The sequence below is a fragment of the Diadema antillarum genome, unplaced genomic scaffold, assembly GCF_040938485.1.
Source record: "Diadema antillarum isolate AM-2024a unplaced genomic scaffold, OU_Dant_1.0 seq00000855_RagTag, whole genome shotgun sequence".
NCBI lineage: Eukaryota > Metazoa > Echinodermata > Echinoidea > Diadematoida > Diadematidae > Diadema > Diadema antillarum.
In genome coordinates, this window is record NW_027271726.1 from 37,193 (window position 1) to 59,942 (window position 22,750).

Here is a 22,750-nt window from a genome sequence, read left to right on the forward strand (position 1 = left end):
TAACGTGAGCTATCGGGTCCCAAGATATTGATTACTCCTCTGGCTGATGCATGTCCTAAACGATCATGATGCAGATGCAAGCAAAAAAGGAAGTGTTATTAGTAGATTTAAAATATATATATATCTTGCTCAATGAAACAGCAGTTGTATTAATTACCTTCACGGGGATTTTTTTACATTTATAGGCCTACTTTTTGATAACATTTTGGCTGCTGCATAATTATTAAAGTCGAACTGAGACTTTCTTTAAACACTATAAGCCAAATTAACCGAAATTGCATACACGATGCCAATAATTTTAATATCATGAGGTCATGAGATAATAAAGATCGGTTTATATGCCCCCCCCCCCCCCCGGGAATACTAAAGGAATTTTATCCATTGACGTTATTTCTGTAGTCTGACTAGCCTGTAAACGAGTCTGTGGCGTGATATAAAGGATAATTATGTCGTTTGCAATCTAATATATCTCTCAAAAGTAATTCCAACCAAACTACGCTCACCCACGTTTCGGATTCCTTTTGCGATCAGTCAGTCCATCGATTCATTCTTTCATTTTAATTTTCACGATTTGAAACTCATTCAGCGCAAAAAAAAAAAAACAGGTGACGACAACATGATCATGTTTATTGTTCCCCATTGTTCCCATAATTTAACCATCATGCAATCAAGAGCAAAGGCGAGAAAAATGTTGACATGTGCTTCAAAATATGCACTAATTCAAATGGAATGTGCAAATAAAACATATCAATTTTAGACAGACCTTGGCCTATATGATTCTGTACACACATTTAAGAAAAACCCTTGTCCTTTTTGTCATGCTTGCTGCTTATAACCATTTGCCCACCCCCGGGTCCTTCCTCTCCGAGATCACGATAAGTTTGTATATACACGTCTGCGGCATGAACAAAGTCATAATTTAGGTCTAGGCATAATCTATCCCATCAAGCGACTGTGCTTCGATACTCCATTCTTTCTTATTTCCCTAATTTTTCTCTATTTTTTTATTTCTTTTTTACATAGAGGGATATAGGCGCCTACTATCGTTAATCTGGAATTCACTGCTTGTCTTCAATTCAACTTAGACTGAAAGCCAAAACTAACAATGTAAATATCGCCCCAACAAAGAGAAGATTTTGCAATTTTGCAATATCCAAAATGGATTCTTAATTATAAATATTTTTTTAGTTAGAATTTGTCAGTTTGATGACCTTTCACCTCATCGGATCATTAGGCCTATACTAGACCAAAGTCTTAAACATAAAATTGAAAATTTCTTTGTTTTATATGATAACTGTTTTCTTCACTGGATTTTGCTGACTCAGCGCATTGAGTCTTTCTTCATGGACAATTAACCTTAATAAACAAATGACCTTTGTGAATCGATTCAAGATGGCTTGGGCTGTATTACAGCTGATCACTGTACTTGATTAGCTAGGAAGAATCCTCGAATATTGCAATGTATCAGCTATTGTAGTTACGTAGGTCTGCATCGGTCTCGAAATCATACATCTGTCAATGTATATGTCAGTCTGATTGTCAATGCACTCAATGGTCACTATAAACTGAATTTGAATACAGTATGTGTTTGTTGTTGATGATGATGTTGTTGTTGTTGTTATTGTGGTGGTGGTGGTTGTTGTTGTTGTTGTTGTTGTTGTTGTTGTTGTTGTTGTTGTTGTTGTTGTTGCTGTTGTTGTTGTTTATTAATGTTGTGCTTGTTGCTGCTGCTCTTTGTTTAATGCTTGGCCCATTGTCCATTTGGTAACTTGCGATGAAAACAGTTGCTCTTTGGAGATACCATAGCGTGCGTTTGGCTGAAGATGATTGCAAAATAATGCAACGTGCTCGGCACTCTGGTGTAAACACGAGCTCACTGCAGCACGTGCACTGTTACACAGGTTCTGCGCACTTGTCAACACAGAGGGTGCTCGCTCGGGCTCGGAGACGTCTGAGGTTGCCCGGCCCAGTTTTAGAGGTACACCCACGTACACTAGACGACGAGGGAAAACACGTTGCGGTTAGCTGTCATATCGCAATATGCAAGAGAATGCGACAAAATTCTGGATACATTGTGCAATCCAAGGTTGCCCTGTGCGACGAGCAGAAAACTCGAACTTGATGTAGGTGATGTGTTGCCAGCTATTTACACAGTGAACTAACGTTAGTTGGTAATAAATGATTTTACTAAGTGACTCTTCGACCTGTCAGTGTTTGCTGGACCGGAATCATACTGAAAATCACATCTTATTCAAGTGTCACGCAGCTCAGTACACAGTAGTGCCGAACCCCCAAAGTGTGTAGACGACCCTATGGCCCTACCTGTACCTGGGCCTGGGATCGGGTAACTACACAGCCCAGTCATAGCGAAGCGCAGCGTCTGGTCGGGCTAGGGATCGGGATGTAAGCAGTTACGTATTTATTGGCAACTTCATATAAACAGTAAATATTAGTAGGCCTATTCTTATTTGATTGTAACTCGTCCCTCGTCGAAAACATGTAGGGCAGGGTACCAGGAAACCATACCATAATATAGAAATTGTCGAACCTTACTCTAGCGCGTTATAGATTTCAAGTTCAATTACAAAAAAAAAAAGTATAAAGTGGGTCGACAAGTTGAACTGCATCTACTGTACTGACTGAAGAATAAAATCTTTTGATGATAACGTGTGTGTGTGTGTGTGTGTGTGTGTGTGTCGAGTAGTAGTACCTTCAGGACAGAACTTGTGTCCATGTTAGGCATGTAAAAAAAAAAGAGAGAGAGAAAAAAAAAAAAAGAAACCCACCCCAGCCAGCTTAGAAACTTGGTTAAACCATGGAGCGTAGTAGTAGTACTGATACTACGTATAGTAGCTCCATGGTTTAACAGTCTTGACGCTCGGACAGTGTCAGTTGATATCTCTGCGAATGGGTGTTATTTATTGTGTAGGGATTTTTGCACTTAGATTCTATGTGTAAACAATTTGAAGTTTATGGTATGATTTTAAATGGTTGAAGTGATTATTGTCCAATTCAAAGTAACAATGAAATTGTATTTTGGAGATCCATAATACTGTAAAACATGATATATTCGCGGCACGAAATTTTCGCGAATTGGAGCCGACGGCCTTTTTCGTGGCAAGAAATTTTCGCGAATTGCCTCTTGCGTTCACTGCATACAGTGTAGAAAAGAAATTTCACTTGCATTTTAATTTCGCGAATCTTGGCGCTCGCGAAATTCGCGAAATTAAAATGCACGTGAACATTTCTCGTTTTACAGTACCACGGTAGTACCGGTACTAGTGTAGTGGTAGGAGACCATTGTGTATACACGATTAATACAGTAGATCTTACAGGATATGATAACATGTACATGAGATGGTGAAATTTACAACGCAGCTGCCAGCTCTGGTAGTGGTAGGATCTTTAGTCTTTGTAATACCTATATGAATTCAACGTCTTGTGCAGTGTGTAAAGGCAACACATTTATCAAAGAAAAGTCATCCTTACATCTATTTTATGTTGTTTGTTCTCTGTTCACTTCAAGATGCTAGTCTTTCTGAAGAGGACGTGACTATATCTACAAACCAATGCTCTACGTGTAGACTTGAAAGAGACGGCACAATGTCATCCCGCAAAAAGCACATTGTAGAAATGCAGAAAACTCTGGAGACCAGGGTGGCAGAGCTGCAGGCGAGGGAAACAGAGGTTGTGCAACATATCAAGAATATATCCAAGGAGGTGAGTGCATCAATGTGAACTAACAGAGTTTAAAGGAGAGCATCATTGTTAAGTTGTGCCTGGTTGATACCGTTTGCTGACTGTTGTTTGCCTCGGGCGACTATAGCAATAGTCAGCAAACAATATCAATGAAGGAGATAAAGAAGAATTGAAGAATTGGAGGCAAAAATCTACTTTAAATATTGATTCAATGTTGACTAGAATTTTTGAAAGTGGACTACTAGTATTGGTGGTAACTTCATTATACGTCGTATAAGTGTTTTAAAAGGCAACCTGAGAAATCCATTTCTGTCAGTTACAAGTTCTTTTGGCTTCTCTGTAGTCTGTATCCACATTATGTAGTCAAAGCAAGTGAGTTTCATTTTTAAAGTGACACTAAATGAATATTGTTCATATCAAAGGATAGTAGTTGATTTCTTAGTTTTAGTATCACATAAGCACAGTAATTACAAGAGTGAAACAGAAAGGATAAACTCTTATTAGTGCTTCCGGGATGGAAGAATGAATGAAACAAATTTACACTCAAATGACTGTTCAGTGTTCGATGGGAGAAAGATGATACAGGCCTATAGAAAATCAGAGCAAGATGACATTTATGACTCGTATTATATCTGAGAAGGTTGAGTGAAAGTTCCAATACATCGGTTCATGTTGTCCTATTATAGGTTGTGAATTTTCATAGCCTAAATAAACAGTCGCAGTTGTAGAAGGGCATTGCTGGAAAACATGATAGAAAGTGTGTATAAATGTCCTTCTGCCAGCAGCATTGCTCATTACATTAATGCCAGTTACATTTATAATTCGCAGATCATGGTAGATGTGAGGAGTTTACTGCAGGAACCAGACAAGAAGAAATTCCTGAAGAACTATCCCGCTGTCAGTTCCAGGCTTGACAGGAGCCTCACCAGACTCATGCTTCTTAGAGCTAATCTTCCTAGCTTAGATTCAGGTCGGTGGCCCATCAGCATGTTCATTGAGATGCTCTGTGCACATCCTTTCACTCTATTCATTTTCTCTGTAATTGCTAAATGTTGAAGCTGATAAAACAACTTATGATCTTTGCAACACATCCAACAGAGCTTCTTGGATGTATGTTTTCATTATTCGAGATTAGAGAAGCATCACTATTATATCTTGGCCATTCGAAATTGAAAATGAAAACAGTTGCATTATACCTGTCAGTTATCAGTTTTACTCTCGAACCTTTAATTGTCAGATCATGAAATAATGTACTTTTAAACACATCTTGCATCATCTGGCTATTACCAAGGGTATCTGCATGTTACCTCTCCCTCCCATGGAAAAACAAACCAACAAACAAACTAAACAAACATTTTTTAAGATGATTTCCTCCCAAGACAATGAAATGGAGGCTGCTTGCTACAGAGCAGTGTCTGTGTATTCGTCTGCCTGTCATATGTTGTTTGGTTTGTGTGTGTGTGTGTGTGTGTGTGTGTGTATTTGTCTGTGTCTATGTCTAAGTGAAAGTAAGTACAGTATGGGTTTGAGCTTGGTGCCACATTTTGCCCTCGAAAATTCTGTTGATGCATGGTATTTACACAAAGTTTGAAATGCAAGCAGTCCTTTAATCCTTTTATTTGAAACACAGAGGAGAGCTCGTCTGACACAGAAACTGATGGACAGACAGTTGGATCACGTACGTGTGGTGCACCAACAATTGGAGACAGGACGGATGAGTCTGCAGCGGAGAACAGTGGATGGTCAGTCCATGACGGCAGTGTGACCAGCGCTGGAAGTGTGGCAGGCTCAGTTTGTGGCACCCAATGCACCAGCCCAGAACCAAAAACTTCAATGGTTAGTATTACATCAATGCCCTTGTTTCTTTTGCTCAGGTCAGGCAATAGTTGCATTTATCCATGTAAAACCCGATAGTTAGGGTGCTAAACAAAGACAGAATCTTGGATTCTTTTCAACTGAAATTCTGATTTGCTCCTTATTGGAGCTCATACCCCCCCCCCCCCATGTTTTTCTTTGCACATGCCCAACATATCCAAATTGACTTTTCCTGATCTGATTTTCTTTGCTGCCTCTGCCTGTCTGCTATTCCTCTTTCTTAGTCTTTTTTTTTCTGCTTTGGTCCCTTTTTGCCCTCTTACATAATTTGTGTTTTCTCTCAGAAGAAAATGTGTACTTAAGTGCTTCAATACAGGACATAGCACGTATATTGATTTAGTGTTTCAAAACAATGTACACCGTTGGTAGAATGAAATTCAGCTTTGCGTGCAGAGAGAATGTAGCACCCCACATTGAACAATCTTGTAACACAGTAAAATCAATTACCTCACAAAGAAGTTATGTGCGACTAAGAGTACCAGTATGTGGCAGATCACCCCAGTTTCATAGTAAGTTTCCATGGAAACAGTTTTCACCCGAAATTATATTCTTGATGCCAGCATGTCAAGATCAACGGCAGATTGAGAAGGATCTTTCAGTCCAATGTCATTATTTTTCTCGCTGTCTTCTCACCTTTGTCAAGGTCACTGCCAAGGTGAGAGAATCTTCCACACCTTCATCATTTCCTCCTCAGCCTAAGCAATCTGGTTCCACCAAACTTCTATCTTCATCCCAAGGCAGTGTGGAGAGTGTGGGTCCAGCTCCAGGACTTGGCTCTCAGCATGCAGTGCCAACCCCTGAAAGTGCAAATGCCACGTCCTCTGGTAATAAGTTGACTACACAGCAGGACGTGCCTTCTAAGGTATGCATTGCAGAGCAAAGATTAAATACACAGTGCTCTTGTTTACATCTCCTACATGAGGAGTAATCGATAAATTGATCTCATGTATGTTTCCTATCATAATCATCAATATTTGTAAACCTGCTTATCTAGCATGCGTCAGTCACTTCTTCAAGTCATCCAGATTTGATCATTCCGTCAACACCTTTGGATATCTATATCATGCACCTCTACACCTTTTTTTCATTACTGGGTTTATTCACACTTATCAAACTTGCCTTCATACACTGACTCGTACCCCCAATTTCCTTAGTACCAATTCCTCACCAAGTTTACTAGTAAAGTGTTAGTAATGTTATGCACATTGTCACATGAAAAGTTGAATTTGATAATCAAGCATCTTGGAACGTGGAGTCTTGACTTAGTTTGAGGCATTTCTTTACCTGTGTTTACGTATGTATGACAATACTTGTACAAAATATGTATAGGTAACAAGAAATTTTGTGATCTTCATTTTCACCACAGGGTGCAGGTCAGCCCCCTTTATCCAAGACACCTCGTGAGATTTTGCCCCTAGTCCTCCAGGAAGGTTTGAAGTTTGAGGTTGTGGTTAGCGAGGTGGTGTCACCATACATCTTCTGGATACAGCGTGTGCATTCATCCATCGACAAACTCATGTGGGAGATTGGGTATGTGTTTCCATCATAGTGTAACAGTGCAATTCTACACAGTGTTTGTGCTGACCTTTTTAAATAGTAAAGAGCATAGATCAGACAAGCAGTGGGAGAAGTTTCATCAAAATTGGACATAGATCAAAAAAGGTGAAGTGATTTTAAGTTGCATACATTTTCACTTACAGAGGTGACCAAATCTGCCAGTAGACCGGTTCGATAGCATATCAAAATTTATTGCTTGATATGCCCTAACAACCACAAAGCTTGCTGGAGCTTGACTACCTACAACAGTATGTAGCAACAACTAAGTGCATTCCTACCTAGGGAACTTTAATGGGAGGGAACAGATGAAAGCTTCTTTTCCAGGCTGTAGGAAAAGAGACAGCCGTGAATTGTAATACATTACAGAAACGGTCTATTAGCTGGAATGGTGATGTCGTCAACTCATCACGCTCCCATTGATTTGTGCACCTTAAAATCATTTTGAATCATGTTTTCATTGGTTATTTGGCAACTACAAACCTTTCCCCTCTTAATGCTTGAAACTTTTGCCAATTGGCACTTGCATTCAATGCACTCTGTATACAAAACTTTCGAGTGCCTAATACTTTTGGGAGTTGTGCCTTATGAAATTCACAAAAGTTTTGTGCACACAAAAATATCTGGTTTTACGGTTTCTGCTTGTACAGATATCATAGTTATTACATGTATGCTTCTGCGATAATTAAATGTGAAAAAAATTATTTACTCTCTTTCAATTCGATAATCAAAGAAGTAAGGAAAGACAAATATGTGGGTCGAGGGAACACTTGTTGGGGCAATGATATCTGTCTCTTATATGTGTATGTGCATGTAATCAGGGCTCGACACTAACGGTGGCCCAGGGCCACCAAAAATGCACGTCGGACCACCAAAATTTCAGAAATGAAGAATTTGGTGGCCTGATCGGGCCACCGAAAAAGGTCGGATGTTTGCCTTTGGGCCACCAAAAATAAAAGTTAGTGTGGAGCCCTGATGTAATGATGACTAGTATTGCTAATCAGATAATGCATGTGGAACTTTGAAAATTCATTAGTAATAATGTACATGTACAAATGATATATTTATGACACATACATGTACATGATTTTTAATCATTGACTGTTGTGATCCTTAAAATTTACTCTGTTTATTTTGTTAATGTAACTGTGGAGGGGATTTTCACTTTAACTGCGTATGAAACCTACTGGAAACAGGAAATGCACCTTTTATTGTTGGCGGGGTACACCTATTATTTCACGTGCTTTGATGGCAGGAGTAAAGTCACAATTATGATCTTCTTTTCTTTTTCAATGATGTCATAATATATTTCTACTCCCTACAGAAAGAGAAGTAAATTTTGATGCTCTTGTGTTGATTTCAGTCATTACTACAGCAATGCCTCTAGACTTCCAGCCCTGATCCCCAAAGTAGGCATGTACTGCTGCGCCTGCTTTACAGAAGATGACAATTGGTATCGAGCTCGCGTCATAGGTATGTGGCATCATACAAATCTCACTCTCCTCTATCTCTTTTGCTGTCTATCTGTCTGTCTATCTATCTATCTATCTATCTATATGTATATTATATATAATATAGATACCCCAGTGGTCATATTTACCTATTTTTGGAATCATCAAATGCCGTCAAGATATATATATGTATATGTATGTATATATATATATATATATATATATATATATATATATATATATATATATAATATCTGTCTATTGATCTATTTATTACCTTTATATGTATGTACACTTATTTGATTGCCAGGATTAGTGATTGTTTTTAGTGTACACTTATCTCTGCATGTGTATGCCCCAGTGGTCATATTGACCTATTTTTGGAATCATCAAATGCCGTCAAGATGAAGAGACAGAATGGTGTGATTTGCCTCATCATAGTCAAATACGAAATAAAAACAAAACTCAGTATGTTTTTGGAATGTTTGTACATTCACTGAGTTGACTTAATCCAGTGTTAACAGCATTAACTTGAATCAGTGTTGCCTTGATGAAAGTACAGTCATTGTCCAGTTTTTGCATGGATACAAAAATGTACATTAAAAATAAATGTGATCGTTTTATCATTTCCTGGTTAGCCATCCACTTACACCCATCATCAGATGGTAAGGCAGAGGAAACGTGCATGGTAGATATCATCTACATGGACTATGGCAACCGGGAGCGCATCCCTAATTCGCGTCTCCGCCCACTTCACCCTCGCTTCATGAAGATCCCAGCTAAGGCTGTCTGCTGTAGACTTAGCAAGGTTGTTGACCTTTTTTTTTTTTCTTGTGAATGATATAAGAGCATTTTCAGCCTTTACGATTACACACTGTGTATTACAGTAAACCGTAGTAAAATTTGGGTAAACCACCCTCAGAGTAGTGTAAATTATGTGCATTAAATTGTCTAATTTGACCATTGGACAGTATGTATAGTAAGGTAATTCACTGACATCATGTGCTCATAGCTTTTGTAGTATTCACTCTCACTCAAAATGTTCCCTAAGACTGACTGGTGAAAAAAAAAAATGACTGCAGAAATGTTACCCTGAAAACCTTCATGTATACCTAAGTCCTCTCCAGCAATATTCAGCATTGATGTCATGGATTCTAATATCCAGCATAACCTTTTCAGTTTTGGTTTGATTTATTTTACCCCTTCCATGGTTTGTGTAAAGGTAAAGCCTAAAGATACAAAGGGTCCCCACTGGTCGGCAGAGGAGACCAAGTTCTTCAGGCAACTGGTCCAGAGATGCAGTCCTCTTATGGCAACAGTGGTCCATCCAGCTGAAGGGGGCCAAAGTCTAGCATCCATTGACCTCGCCTACATCCAGCAAATCAATGAGAGTGAATTCAGAGAAGTGAGAAGTTCCATTCAGTAACTTTTTTTTTTTTGGTGGGGGGGGGGGGGGGGGGGTGGGGGACAAAAATGGGTGAAGAATGAAAGTCATGCAACATTGGTTCACTGTGAAGTTTATGCATCAGTAATTTTCAATATGTAGACATGCTTCCTTGTGTCAGGAAAAAGTAAGTGCTCAAGCATGTTTGCTCTTACAGGGCATTTTCTGTTGACATAATTATGTCATTGAATCAGGAGGGTTGCAGGTTTAAAAAAAAAAAAAAAATGTGTTGAGAGCTTTTGATGTTTGTGTACTTTTCCCCCAACCTTAGTGTTAGTTTCAGTCCAGTTCATTCCAAAGACTTTCTGTCCTTGATTTCACATACCTTACATAAATTCTATCATAATGTCAGAGAAATAAAAATTGATGATGCTGTATTAAGGAAAGTGATACTTCATAATTGTATCTCAGTATTTCATGTTTGCCACTGCATATAAGATATGATTGCTACTTCAAATGATTTTACTGATGATGTGTAAAAATGATGAAGAAATCAAGTAGCATTAGGAATGAAGATCTTCCAATCCATCATTCAGTGTCTCTCTTTGAACGAACAACACTGTAAAACCAGACATTTTCTCATGCATGAAACTTTGGCGAATTTTGCAAGGAGCCAAGATTTGCAAAAGTAAAATGCACATGGAAGTTTTTGTCCACACAATGCATTGAATGCCAGTCACCACATCATGAAGGTTTCCTGCTGAAAAAAAAAACTAAGGCTGTTGGTCCAATTTGTGAAAGTTTCATGTCATGAATATTTCTGGTTGTACAGTAATCGAACACTTTACCATGCTCCGAAAATGTTGGTGTGTATGACTAATTGGTATGGCACTATGTTATTGTCTTGCCTTGTATAAGGTGGACTTGGCCAAGTTTATGATAGCCCACCACCAAGCTATCTCTGAAAGTCAACCTATCGACCACACCCATGCCACACCTGTCACAGACCACGCCCAGAAACCTGAAGCCATCGAGAAGGAAGCTTGCCAATCACAAAATGCTCCTCAAACTGCACCTCCAGGTTCATGCCACATTCCCCCTTTTGTTGTTTTTACATGGTCTAAAGAACATTCATGAGTGAATGAAGTCCTTACCAACTCGAAACTATAAATCATGTATAATCACTTCAGATTTGCATTGATAATCCATTCATGTGTTCTATTTTTTTTGCCAAGTGATGAGTAGCATGGCTTGCTTTGTTCACAAGTTTAAATAGCAGAATGGAAACCCAAAGCCCAGAGCAATGGGTCTGTCCGTTTGCAGTCACACAGTGGTTTATGCTGATCCTGTGATATACTGAAGGTCTACAGTGGGTTGACTATTATCTTATGCCTGCTGAATCTGGAAGATACTGCATCATTTTTTTTTTCAATAATCTATTTATTTTGTTTGCAAGGATTTGATTTCAAAGTTTTGCAGGTCACTGCATGTTTTTGCAAATTTACAATATTACCGCCAACTTGCATCCTTGTGAGTGAGTGGAAAATGCTCTTATGCACATGGACACTGAGCGCAGGCATCCTTGTGTTGTACCAGCATCTTTAGACCCGATTCAGTGAATGACAAGTTGACAGCAGTATTCAAAAGTATCATGCGTAGGGATCTCTTGATAGATTACATTCATGTCACATGTGCACTATGTAACCATCACAGCTGCAGCATTCCCAGCAGCAAGCATATTGATATAAGGTTCTTAGAAAATTTGAGAAAGCTGTTCTTTATGATTTCTAGCACAAAACTGTTGTGTTGACCATGAAATGTTCTCACAGCTTCTCTTTTCACTTGGTTGCATGTAACAAATAGAGCTTAAAGAGAAACGGGAGACTTTGCTAATTTGCTTTGCAGTCGAACGAGAATATTTTATGACCATTTTTACTTCTTACTCAAGCTGCAGTTCAGTAAATTGAATTGGTTTCAATCTTTCAGCAGAGTCTGAGACTTCGACACCTGTTCCAGAGACCTCAGAGCCACAAAATGCCACTGAGACAGAGGGGAAGGACCCTGATGACAAGGTGGACAAGTCAGGAGTGTCTTCCTCTTCAGGGAAAAAGAAAAAGAAGAAGAAGAAGACCAAGAAGTCCAGGAGAAGCCAAGAGCTGGAAGCTTCGTCCGAAGGTACCGATGTTCCCCCGAGCACATCACCAGGAACACTCGCCAACCAGATCTACGAGAGTGAACCATCGGGGCAGGAGTGTGAGCCACACCCCAGGACAACAGAGACCAGCTGCTCCGAAGCAGGTGTGAAGAATAAGAAGCTGAAATTGCCAGCACTTTCGAAAGAAACTGTGACGCAGGTTGCAGCTGACAGTAGGCAGATGCCCGGGAAAGATGATGCTGCCTCCACTGGTGGGAACCACCAGGCAAGCTGTGGCTCAGAGAGCCCTAGGAGCTGCAGTCCAACCTCAACCAGCGGTGTGTCCTCTGCCATGAGCTCTACATATTTTCCTCAAAAGCAGCCATTGGATGCCAAACATGCCATAACCTCAGGTAGGAGTGCACATCAAGGCGAGTTTTCTCCGGGTGATGCTAGGAGGAAGTTTGAACAAAGGAAACATCCTGCCAGAGAAAGCTGCAAACTAACTACAGAGGACAGCTGCTCAGCTGACCCTACAGAGCAGTTCTTCACCTGTGCAGAGGATGGAAGTGAAGCAGAGAGTGTTGGTCCTGTCATCACCAAACCCCATTCTCCCGAACCATCGCAACCAAGCCCCCCTCGTCCCGTGCAAAAGACACCCGTCATTCGAGAAATTGGGAAGAAATACCCGGAGCAGCGATCCCTCTGTGCTGGAGATCAAATTCAGTTTGCCATTTCACATGTGGTTTCACCGGGAAAATTCTACATCCATGCGATAGGAAGCGAGCTGAAGCTCATGGACACTTTGACGGAAGACCTCAACAACTTCTACAGTGGCATCAAGAGCAGTGGTCGGCAAGAGCGTCCACTCAGATGGCCTGTAGTTGGTGACATCTGCTGCGCCAAATTTTCTGTGGATAACTGTTGGTACCGTGGGACTATCACTGACATTCAGGACAAGAAGGGAATTTGTGTGTGGTATGTGGACTTTGGAGAGGAGGAATGGCTCGCACAGGAGTTAGTCCTCCCACTGGACAAAAGCTTTACCACTCTTCCCCCACTAGTTTTCACCTGCAGGATGGCAAGAATTCAGCCCACCATGGAGCAAGGCGATAATGACAAAGCAGGTAAAACGTGTGCTGGTAAAGTTCATGTAATAGTCATGGATGGTTCTTACTGCTTATGGAATATTTTCATCGTTGCAACTGATTGACAGAACTGCTCTACATCAACGTAAATAAGCACCAATTATTCAGTGTTGTGTTAAAAACATGAAATAATCTATGCGTATTTACCTCATTGTAGGGCAGTTTGTGAGTCAATAGCAAAGAAAGCGAGTCAGCACAGAATTTGTTTATTTGAATATTCTAATTGTTGTTGCTTGAACCTGCATGGACAATACCTACATTGCCTTCTTCCCGCCCTGCAAACTTTAAAATATTTATTCACACTCATATCTATCCTTATCATTTCAAGGTGTAGAAAGCCCTGGTTGGTCTGTGGAATCAACAAAGGGTCTGGTTGAGATGTGTGGTTTCCAGAAGCTACTAACAGGGCAGGTGGTAGAAAGTCCAACATCAGAGTGAGTCATAGTACCAGGGCCCTGTTTTATGAAGAGTTAAAATTGATGGGTTGTATGTAGTTGATTTCAACTGTAAGTCTATGGTAGCCTGCCTGGTATGGAAATTTAAAATCGATTTCATCTTTTGATAAAACGGGGCCCAGATATTATATACAATGTAGTGCATAGTATTGCAGTGTTATCAGTACTCTTTAATGACCCCAACCCTTTCATGCACACTTTGTCTACCACTGATCACAGATAGGTATCTTATGATTAGCGACTGGTTGGCTCAAAACCCGTAAAAAATAGACCAAAATGAATTTTCCTTTTTTTCTCTTTTTTCTCAGCTCTAAGCTGTAAAATGATAGGACTTGTTAGTACAGAGTCTCTACACACATCATGGGTCTCTGTTATCTGAGTTCCATGTTGCCCCAACTTTCAAGAGCCTAGAAATTCCATACTTTTGTCCTGAGTGACTAAGGTTGTACTGTTTTATTTGTTTTATCTCGTTGGTATTGAAACATATTTTTTCTTAGCTCAATAATGTGTATTTTTTATTTGTATTCTTTGTTGAAGTTACTTGTTGAGTGCATTTTAGTGAATGTTGAAACAAGGAAATGCTAACCATGGATCATGTGTGGTTTAAGATGATCTTGAATACCAAGAGAGAAATGTCACATCAGTAGTAATGTACATTGCGTATCATTATCAGTTTCAATCATTCTGCACAATTCATTAATTCTGTCGGTGATGCAGAAAGTGCCAATTATCACTGCTTTGTCTATTCTTTCTGTTAAAATGAAGATAGGGTGAAAATTGTCATCTTCTTTTCTGCATGTGGGCATTGAGTACCCACTAAAAGAACAGTGACTGACAGTGGTGTGATTACAGTGGAGGTGGAGGAAAGGGGTTATGGTGTAGTGGTTTGCGCTTTCAAAAAGAATGTTGAAGGTTCAAGCCCTGCCATAACTTGTAAGTCCCGAAATGGGACAATTTATCTGCAGTGCTCATGTCTACCCATGAGTGTGAATGGGTACCTGGTATGATTATGAAGCTGAACACTATTGTAGTTGTATTCAACATAATTATGTCCACTGTGAAGTGGCAACCTAGCTGGAATGCCCGTTTGTTGTTGTTGTTTTTGTTTTTGTTTGTTTTTTTTTTTGGGGGGGGGGTTGGAGGGGGAGGGGTGGTTAGTGCACTTTGGCTGCAGGTTTGAGTCCTGTGGAATAGCAGAGAAATAATGTGTAACTCACTGAGCACTGCCACTTGACGGAGGTGAAAGTCAACAACTATCATTGGAATTGCAGTAACGTTTGATATTTCAAGAGATGGACCTTTTATTTTTTTGTCAGTCTTCCGTGGACATCATACTGGGTTAGCTTCAGGTGAAATGACCCATGTGATGTGCATTGATAAAATCTGTCTTGTTTTCTTTGCCAGTGGTGTGACTGAGTTGGTTGTAACAGACAGCAGTGATGGAGGGGATGTATGCATCAACCAGAAGATGGTAGACTTGGGATTGGCGACATCATCATTTTACCACAAGACAGTCGTTGAAGATAATGGTATGTGGCTTTGTAAGAAACTGATAAGTCATTTCTAGTGGGAACATGGTGGGACAAAGTCTTTGGAGACTTTAGAATCTTGAAAAGAAAGGATCATGATATCCCACTCATTTTTGATATTTTTAATTTATTCATTTATATGTTTATTGTGATTATTTTTTGTATTCATTTATTATTATTATTTATCTATTTATTCATTATTTCATTTATTTAGTTATTCATTATTACCATTTTATTCATTTATTTATTGTAATTATTTTTTGCATTTATTCATTCATTATTATTATTATTTATGTTTTCATTTATTATTATTATTCTATTTATTTATTTATTTATAAATTGTCATTTTTTATTTTTTATTTTTTATTTTTTGCTAAAGTTGCCCTTTTTCACTTAAAAGGATGTGCATTAGATCAGGCCATTTCTCATTTTGTGGCTGACTCCATTATATTTTCACAATTTCGTTTTTTGTTTTTTCATGTTATGTTTTCTCCTTCTCTACATATTCTTTGACAGCTATTGACTCTTGAGTGATGTTTAGCTAGATTTTAATTATGCAGAAATATACAAATGAAAAATTAATAAGATCAAAGGAGAAAAATAATCAAGATTGTCTTGTGACTACACGACACAAGCAGTTTTCCCTGCACAAAGAGTAGACTGTTAGCGGTATGACTTTTATTTCATGCAATACATTTTACACTTTCTCATGCTCATTGTGTCTTTGGTCTTTGTCTCTTAATTTGGAACAATTCTCTATTGGTCTCAGCAGAGGAGAATTCTGGAAAGCCCCTACATCTGCAGGCTGGGCTTGAGGTAGAGGAAGGGTCTTCACACAGTGGGCACAAGGGAGGTTCAGTGGATGGCAAGCCACCCCTGGCTGCTAAGGAGGAAATTCTTGATGAGTGGAATCCCATGATGCAACACTTCAGGTCAGAGGTCAACAGCTATGGGGTAGATATGGATGATCTCGGTGTTGCTACAACTGGCGTCAGTGAGTGAACACATATTTCCTCTGATTCGTGCCGTGCCATTGTTCTACATGTACACTGCACCAGTCTGTTTTTTTTACTTCATTGTGATGAACTTAAAACATGAGAATGAAACTTACCCAAGTCATATAATATTTTACCCAATCATAGTACAGGATAATGTATGGTGAAAGTCTTGAACTTCATGGTAACAGGTGACTATGCCTCCAAATCTCGGAGGCCTTGCTTTGGAATCAGCTCCCATCAAACATCCATACTACACCTCTAGTGCAAGAAATACTGGAAGACTTATTTATTCAATTAATTTTCCTGTCCTTTCTTTTTGTAAAATGCTGTGGAACTTATTGGTTGAACCAAGGCGCATTCCATTCATTCAAAACTATTTCATGATTTACAAGTGAGAAGTGCTCAAAGATACTGTTGGCATGCTTCAGAGGTGGAGATAATTTTTGTTTATTTTTTTCATTCAGTGTAACAGTGTTAATGGTGAAGGATGATTCATTGTTGTCGATTTTCACTTTTCACTCTTTTGTGTGTGCCCAGAATCGAACTACAGTGAAAGAGTGTGCAAATATGCTGCAGTGGGTAAATTCTGCTACAAAGGTCAGAGTTGTCCTTTCGAACATCCAAGACCAGGTAAGATGTTGATACTGATACCAGTGACATGGCATTTGCTCCTGCGACTATTGTTCCAGTGTTATTTTCCCCAAGGACTTTAGTCGGGTCAGGGTTAGGGTTGGGATGTGGTTTTAGGTTTAGTGTAATGTGAGGATTAGAGTTAGGGTATGTTTGTGGGTTGGTAGAATTTATGTTTGGCTTTAATAGTATGCAGATATTTCATCGGAGAAATTGTCGCAGGAGCAAATGTCATGGAACCATTGATTCCTCTTCTATGTCATACAACGTATGTGGTCTTCCGTTCCCCACTCTTGAGTGTAATTTAAAATGCATTTTTACTTCACATGTTGCTAAGAGGAGATAAAGCTACCATTTGCTGAAATTTTTCACAGTCCACCAGCTCAGTGTAAACTGTAACCTTTTACCTTAATTTTAAAGAATCTGGTTCAGATACCACTCTGGAAACAAGCTGGGTTTTGAATGACCAGTGAACCGAGCCACAGTTTTCTTTTCTTGCAGCTTTTGTTCAGACTCTGTATCAAATTGACCGTAGGATCTGTAGCCGTCACCAAATATTAAGTTTTGATACATCTATCTATTCAATGTTCCATTGACATGAGACTCGACAGCTAAGAGTAGATATTATTGTGCTGTCAATTTAGCAAGATTTTTATGGCATTGTTCTAGGATGTTTCCTTTGACTTGTCCACAACCATTGCTCCAAGTTGTATTGGCTACATAATGTATGTTTTGTAATGATTTATTAAATCTTATGGTGAGCTATGCCCAGTATTTCTCTCCAATTTGTTGATTCACTTTGTTTGTATTATTCTGACTATTTGAATGCTATGTTGCTGTTTGTTTGTAGCTTGAGGTATTCACTAGAGTATATTGCCATGTTCATTTTGTGACAGGTAGCTCTTTAATATTACGTCCATCTTTACAAATACTACACTTCCCTCATTTGCTAATCCTTCTGTGTACCATTTCACCCATCAATCTTTGCCAAATTTCTCCACCATTTCTTTGAGTTCTGCCAGTTTGTATTGACTGGTCTCGCCATTTTAGGTGACAGTACATTCAGTGTTTTGTCTTCTGAACCTATGACAAATAAATGCTCTTGATCTTTCATCCCCTTCATAAAACATAATGCACTATTAAAGAGATTTCATATTGGCCAAGGGGCTGTCAAGGGGATAAATTTACATTGCCTGACAGTAGATTTTTCTAGTCCATCCTTTTAAGGCAAATAACTAAAATTTCCTAAAATTTCCCATGTTTTGCTTTTTCAGTGTCATTGGGAGTGTGGAGCAAGAGGTTATAACTTGTTGGAAGTGAGAAACCCAAGGTATCTTTATAATCTGAGAATGTGTTAACCAGCTGTTTGTCCTCTTTCATCCCATAGGTCAGCGATATGTGGATTACACCCATGCATTTTGGTGCAATGAGACTGTCGTGCTGCCCGAGCCAAAGAGCTGGGTGGCCGTAGAGGTGACCGCCATCCAGAGCCCGGTCCACTTTTGGGTCCAGCTCCCCTTTGGCTCCAAGCCCCTAGACCTGGTCCAGAGGGAGTGGTCATCCATGGACCAGTCCTCGGATGAGAGAAAAGAGGACGGAGAGACACTGACTGCACTGCTGGATTCTATCAAGTGAGCCTGCTGCATATATGCTTTTCTTCCTTTGAGCTGCCATAAAGTACTTTTGTGGTCAACAGGAGAAAGTGCAGTGTAATTCTGTCATGAGTTTAAACTCATTTTTTATTTGTATCGAATATTCTGCATGTATAATGATAGCTGTGGATAACATTGCTTTTTCATATTGATAGTACATTGTTATATTTTACCTTTTTTATTTTAAATTGGTAAAGTCACATACAAATTTGTGTGCTCTTTCTCTTTCTTTTCCTTGATAGTAAAGGGGAGGGAATAGTCTCATAGTAAAGTTGGCATTTACTGTAATGCAGATTAAGTAAATATTTACTAAAGTTCTGTGCCATATACTAGCCTTGACCACTGAAGGCACTGCCACTGTTCTGTTACAGCTGTTATTAAAGACATTTAGAGCTATGTGGATGGTGTACCCTATTACCTGCATATTTGTATGAAAAAGTGGTCTGGAACCAAGCCAGGAATAGATTAACCCATTGAGGACAAGTCCCAAGTATACTTTGGCTGGGGTCTATGGGAAATGCATGTTGTAGAAAAATTAAACCGTCCTCAACGGGTTTAGTCATTTATTCCTTACACCTTTAAAGTAGAGATGTGCTCATTTTCCAAAATTGACTGTAAAACAATTGAAGATTTGATAGGCCCTCTTTTGTCTTTGACAAGATGCTACAAAACACTTCAGATTACTTTGTCTCCACAAGGTACAGTAAAAGATCTTTGCTTTTAAAGCAATTATTGAAGGTGTTTAGAGGACTAGATGCTTACTACTTGACTTCTATCACAGTGAGATATACAGCAAACCCTACCGTCGCACGGAGGACCTGAGTCTGCTGGCCCTCGGAGAGACCGTTTGTGCCCAGTTCACCAAGGATTCTCTTTGGTATAGGGCAAGAGTCACTGATGTCGATGCAGAGAACAACAAAGTCAAGGTAGCTCCCCCTCTTGTCAAGATTTTACCAATCTTCTTCATTGTCTTTTTTTTTTTTTGGGGGGGGGGAGGGGGTATTGGTGGGAGGTGGTATACAAATGGCCATTTGCTTCATTTTGTATATGATGAGGCATTGACAGTACTCATTGTTTTATCTATGACTGCTACTCTGTTCTTTTCACAAATACATTGATCTTATGCTGTCATATTACCTGTTCCTGTGCTCTAGATATTAACATCCGTATCACATGACACACAGAATCTTAAGAAGAGAGAATGCACTTGCTGCTTCTTTAGATTCAAATTTCTTCCTCATATCAAAAGATATAGTGAAACCTTGCTATAATGTGGTCCGATATATCAAGATACTTGAGATATAAGACGAGGTAATTTTGCAGGTCCCATTCCTTTGCAATATTGTCTTTTGGTTTATCCTGATATAATGATATGTATGGTAAAACTATGAAATTTTAGTGGTCACAGGCATAATAAGATTCCCTTTTATTTCATAAGCTTCATTTCATCCTAAGCAATCATTCAATTATGATCAACAAGGAATGTTGAATGGCCGATATCAAACTGTCTGTATGCCTTCAGGTGTTCTTTGTGGACTATGGGAACAGTGAGTGGTTGAGTCGGTCCCGTGTGCGTCCTGCTATGCCCCAGTTCCTACACCTACCATTTCAGGCCGTGGAGTGCTTCCTGGCAGGGGTGGAGCTTGTTGCCCCGGACGACCAGCAGAGAGAAGGCAGTGAGGCCAGGTGATCTTGTTAAGTTTTGAAAGGCTCCATCAGCTGGGTACAATGTTTTTGACCCTTTGCATATGAGGCCTTTCATGCTGAGAATATGTAATGGCAAAGAAGCTTGTAAATGTGTCACTTTGCACAGAGATGTCTAATGCCTGATGTGTAATACTTTTTTTGGAGTATTTTGAAATATTCTTTTATCTTTACTGCAGGTTGCATGTAAAGTACTGCTTTTCCTCAAACTGTGTTATTACACATTTCTATTATCTGAAAGGTAAAAGTACTGTTTTCTACCAAAAATATGCCTTTTCAGCCCTCAGAATACTGGAATGCTGTTTACATCCCTGCTTGTAGTCAGAGTGAGTGACATGCAAGCAGGTATTCTTTGTAATCAGGTTGTGATAATTAGATCTGTTATGGTGCTGTGTAGGGCCTGAGCTGCATGTCATGTGTATCAGTTTGCATGCTTCCTCTTGTCTTTGTCTTACAGAAAATTGTTTGAAGAGCTGACCACTGACAAGCCACTGGTTGCTTACATTGTGAGCAGGTAGGTTCAATTTCTCTTCTAGTCTTTTGAAATAGGAGTTAAAGGTGAAACATAGTTTTCTAATGCCTGCAGAAACTGTCAGTTTTTTATCTCAAATGGACTCGTTTGCATAAGAAATAGTGTAATAATGCTGTTATAACTCGGTTTCAGTTGGGTGACTATGAAAATGGGAAATGTTAGCCAAGAAAGTACACTGACAGTATTGCAATTTCAGAATACACCCAATCGTTGGTGTTACATTATTTTCTATCATCGATTACAAATCAGGATTTAGCAGTATCTATTGATCTTCAATGAGAGAGTAAAGTGCATGCAGCTTGTTTGCAAGTACTACTGCTAGGGTCATTGAATTATGTCCTAACATTCCACCTAACCATTGCTGAACAGGGAGGTTGCTTCAGGTGTTAAAGTCATACACATGGTGTATGATGACAATTATTTTGCTCTTTTGATCTCAAAATACTGTAAAACAACTCATTCTGGCAAGTTGAATCAACATACATATTTCTTGATAGACCCTTTCACTATATTACAAGTTTACTCCAAATGGTGGAAGATTAATTTTGAGCTCTTTTGCCTTTGCCTTTAACCCATTGAGGACAAGTCCCAATATACTCGGGCAAGTGCCTATGGGAAATGTGTGTTGTTGCAAAATCAGCCCGTCCTCAACAGGTTAAAGTGCAGTATCCATGATATTTGTGATGTATTTGGTTACCCAGGGACCACAGACATCATTTCCATTAACTCTGTGAGTTATTTTCATTTTGAGGAATAAGCTTACTGTCTTATTTATGGCAAGACCTGAATCATATTTGCAAATCTGGTTGATATACAATGTAAGTGCACTTCAAACTGTAAAAATGATTGGTGCAAAGTGTATGACTATTTCTTGCTCCCTCTCTAGCACAGATGAATTGAAAAATATCTTGAAATGTGTTTCCTTTCGATTCAAACCAAAGCAACGAAGACGCCCTCTATGTCGAGCTGTACGACACCACAACCCCGAGGCAGGTCTGTATCGCCGAGAGCCTGGCCGATGCTGGATATGTCTGCCTTTCATCATGCCATGACCAGCAGCAGAAATGCGGCAAAGCACCTGGGAAGGCCCCACCAGTAGCTCCCGTCAGTCCTCCAGGGAGATAGAGAGACATGAGGACCCTTCAGTGTCCATCCTGTAGACACCCACCCCTCTGCACATTTGAGGCTTGCTCACACGGAGGGAGAACCTCTGCAAGGAAGTATTTCATTGTGACCCAGGGGGTGTTTCATCAATTTAGTCAGCGCTGACAAGTTGTCTGTCACTAATAATTTCAGTAAAATCCTTGGTTTTGATTGGCTAAGAAGCTCTGGTCAGTGACTGTTACTATGGTGATTGTCGGAGACTGACAACTTGTCAGCGCTGACTAAATTGATGAAACACCCCCCTGGACCTTGGCATCAAATGTGTAGCAAATTACCTATCAGCCCTTTGTGTGATGAGCGGTATTACCACCAAAGTACATAGAGCACTTTATATGTGTCGTACCTGCCAAGAGAATTCACTTAACACTCTATATCACTCTGATACCAAAGACTGCAATCATCGTGACTTGGAGGTAAAAAGAAGTTACTTCAGCTGACTTGTGAAAATATTGTCATCTTACATAATCATGATCAGAGAGACCCTTTGTATACTGGTACTGGGAGGCATGTTTGGTCGCAGGTTTGATTGAGAAAATCACAGAGTAGAGCTCATAAAACATCTATGAATCTTCTGCATTCACCTTCTGTGATATCATGTTGTTAGTCGGAGACATATCTGAGTCCTTGCCCAAGTGGTTTTCAGCTCACTTTGGTAAAAGTTCATGTGAGCTGTTGCGATTATTCATCAGCTGTCATCACTCGTCCACTGTGTGTCATGCATAAACTTTTCACTTTCAGCTTCTTGAAAACCCCACGATCGATTTTCTCCGAACTAGGCAGGCAGTATCTCTGTGATGATAGAATCTATTTAGTTTGTTCGTTTGTATTCTAATCAAATGGG

The 22,750-nt window shown here is 39.5% G+C and overlaps 1 protein-coding gene across 1 annotated transcript; it reads left to right on the top strand.

Moving 5' to 3' along the window:
- The first annotated feature begins 2,004 nt into the window (after positions 1–2,004).
- Positions 2,005–21,898, top strand: LOC139740474 (uncharacterized). The gene is made up of 20 exons (XM_071651068.1): positions 2,005–2,123; positions 3,527–3,720; positions 4,528–4,669; positions 5,330–5,535; positions 6,218–6,436; positions 6,941–7,104; positions 8,492–8,601; positions 9,218–9,387; positions 9,802–9,984; positions 10,882–11,044; positions 11,953–13,224; positions 13,574–13,679; positions 15,105–15,229; positions 16,002–16,223; positions 16,765–16,857; positions 18,245–18,488; positions 19,291–19,435; positions 20,032–20,195; positions 20,671–20,727; positions 21,687–21,898. Exons 2-20 carry the CDS (start codon positions 3,604–3,606, stop codon positions 21,868–21,870), a joined length of 4,086 nt encoding a protein of 1,361 aa, XP_071507169.1. The 5' UTR covers positions 2,005–2,123; positions 3,527–3,603; the 3' UTR covers positions 21,871–21,898.
- The last annotated feature ends 852 nt before the right edge of the window (positions 21,899–22,750 follow it).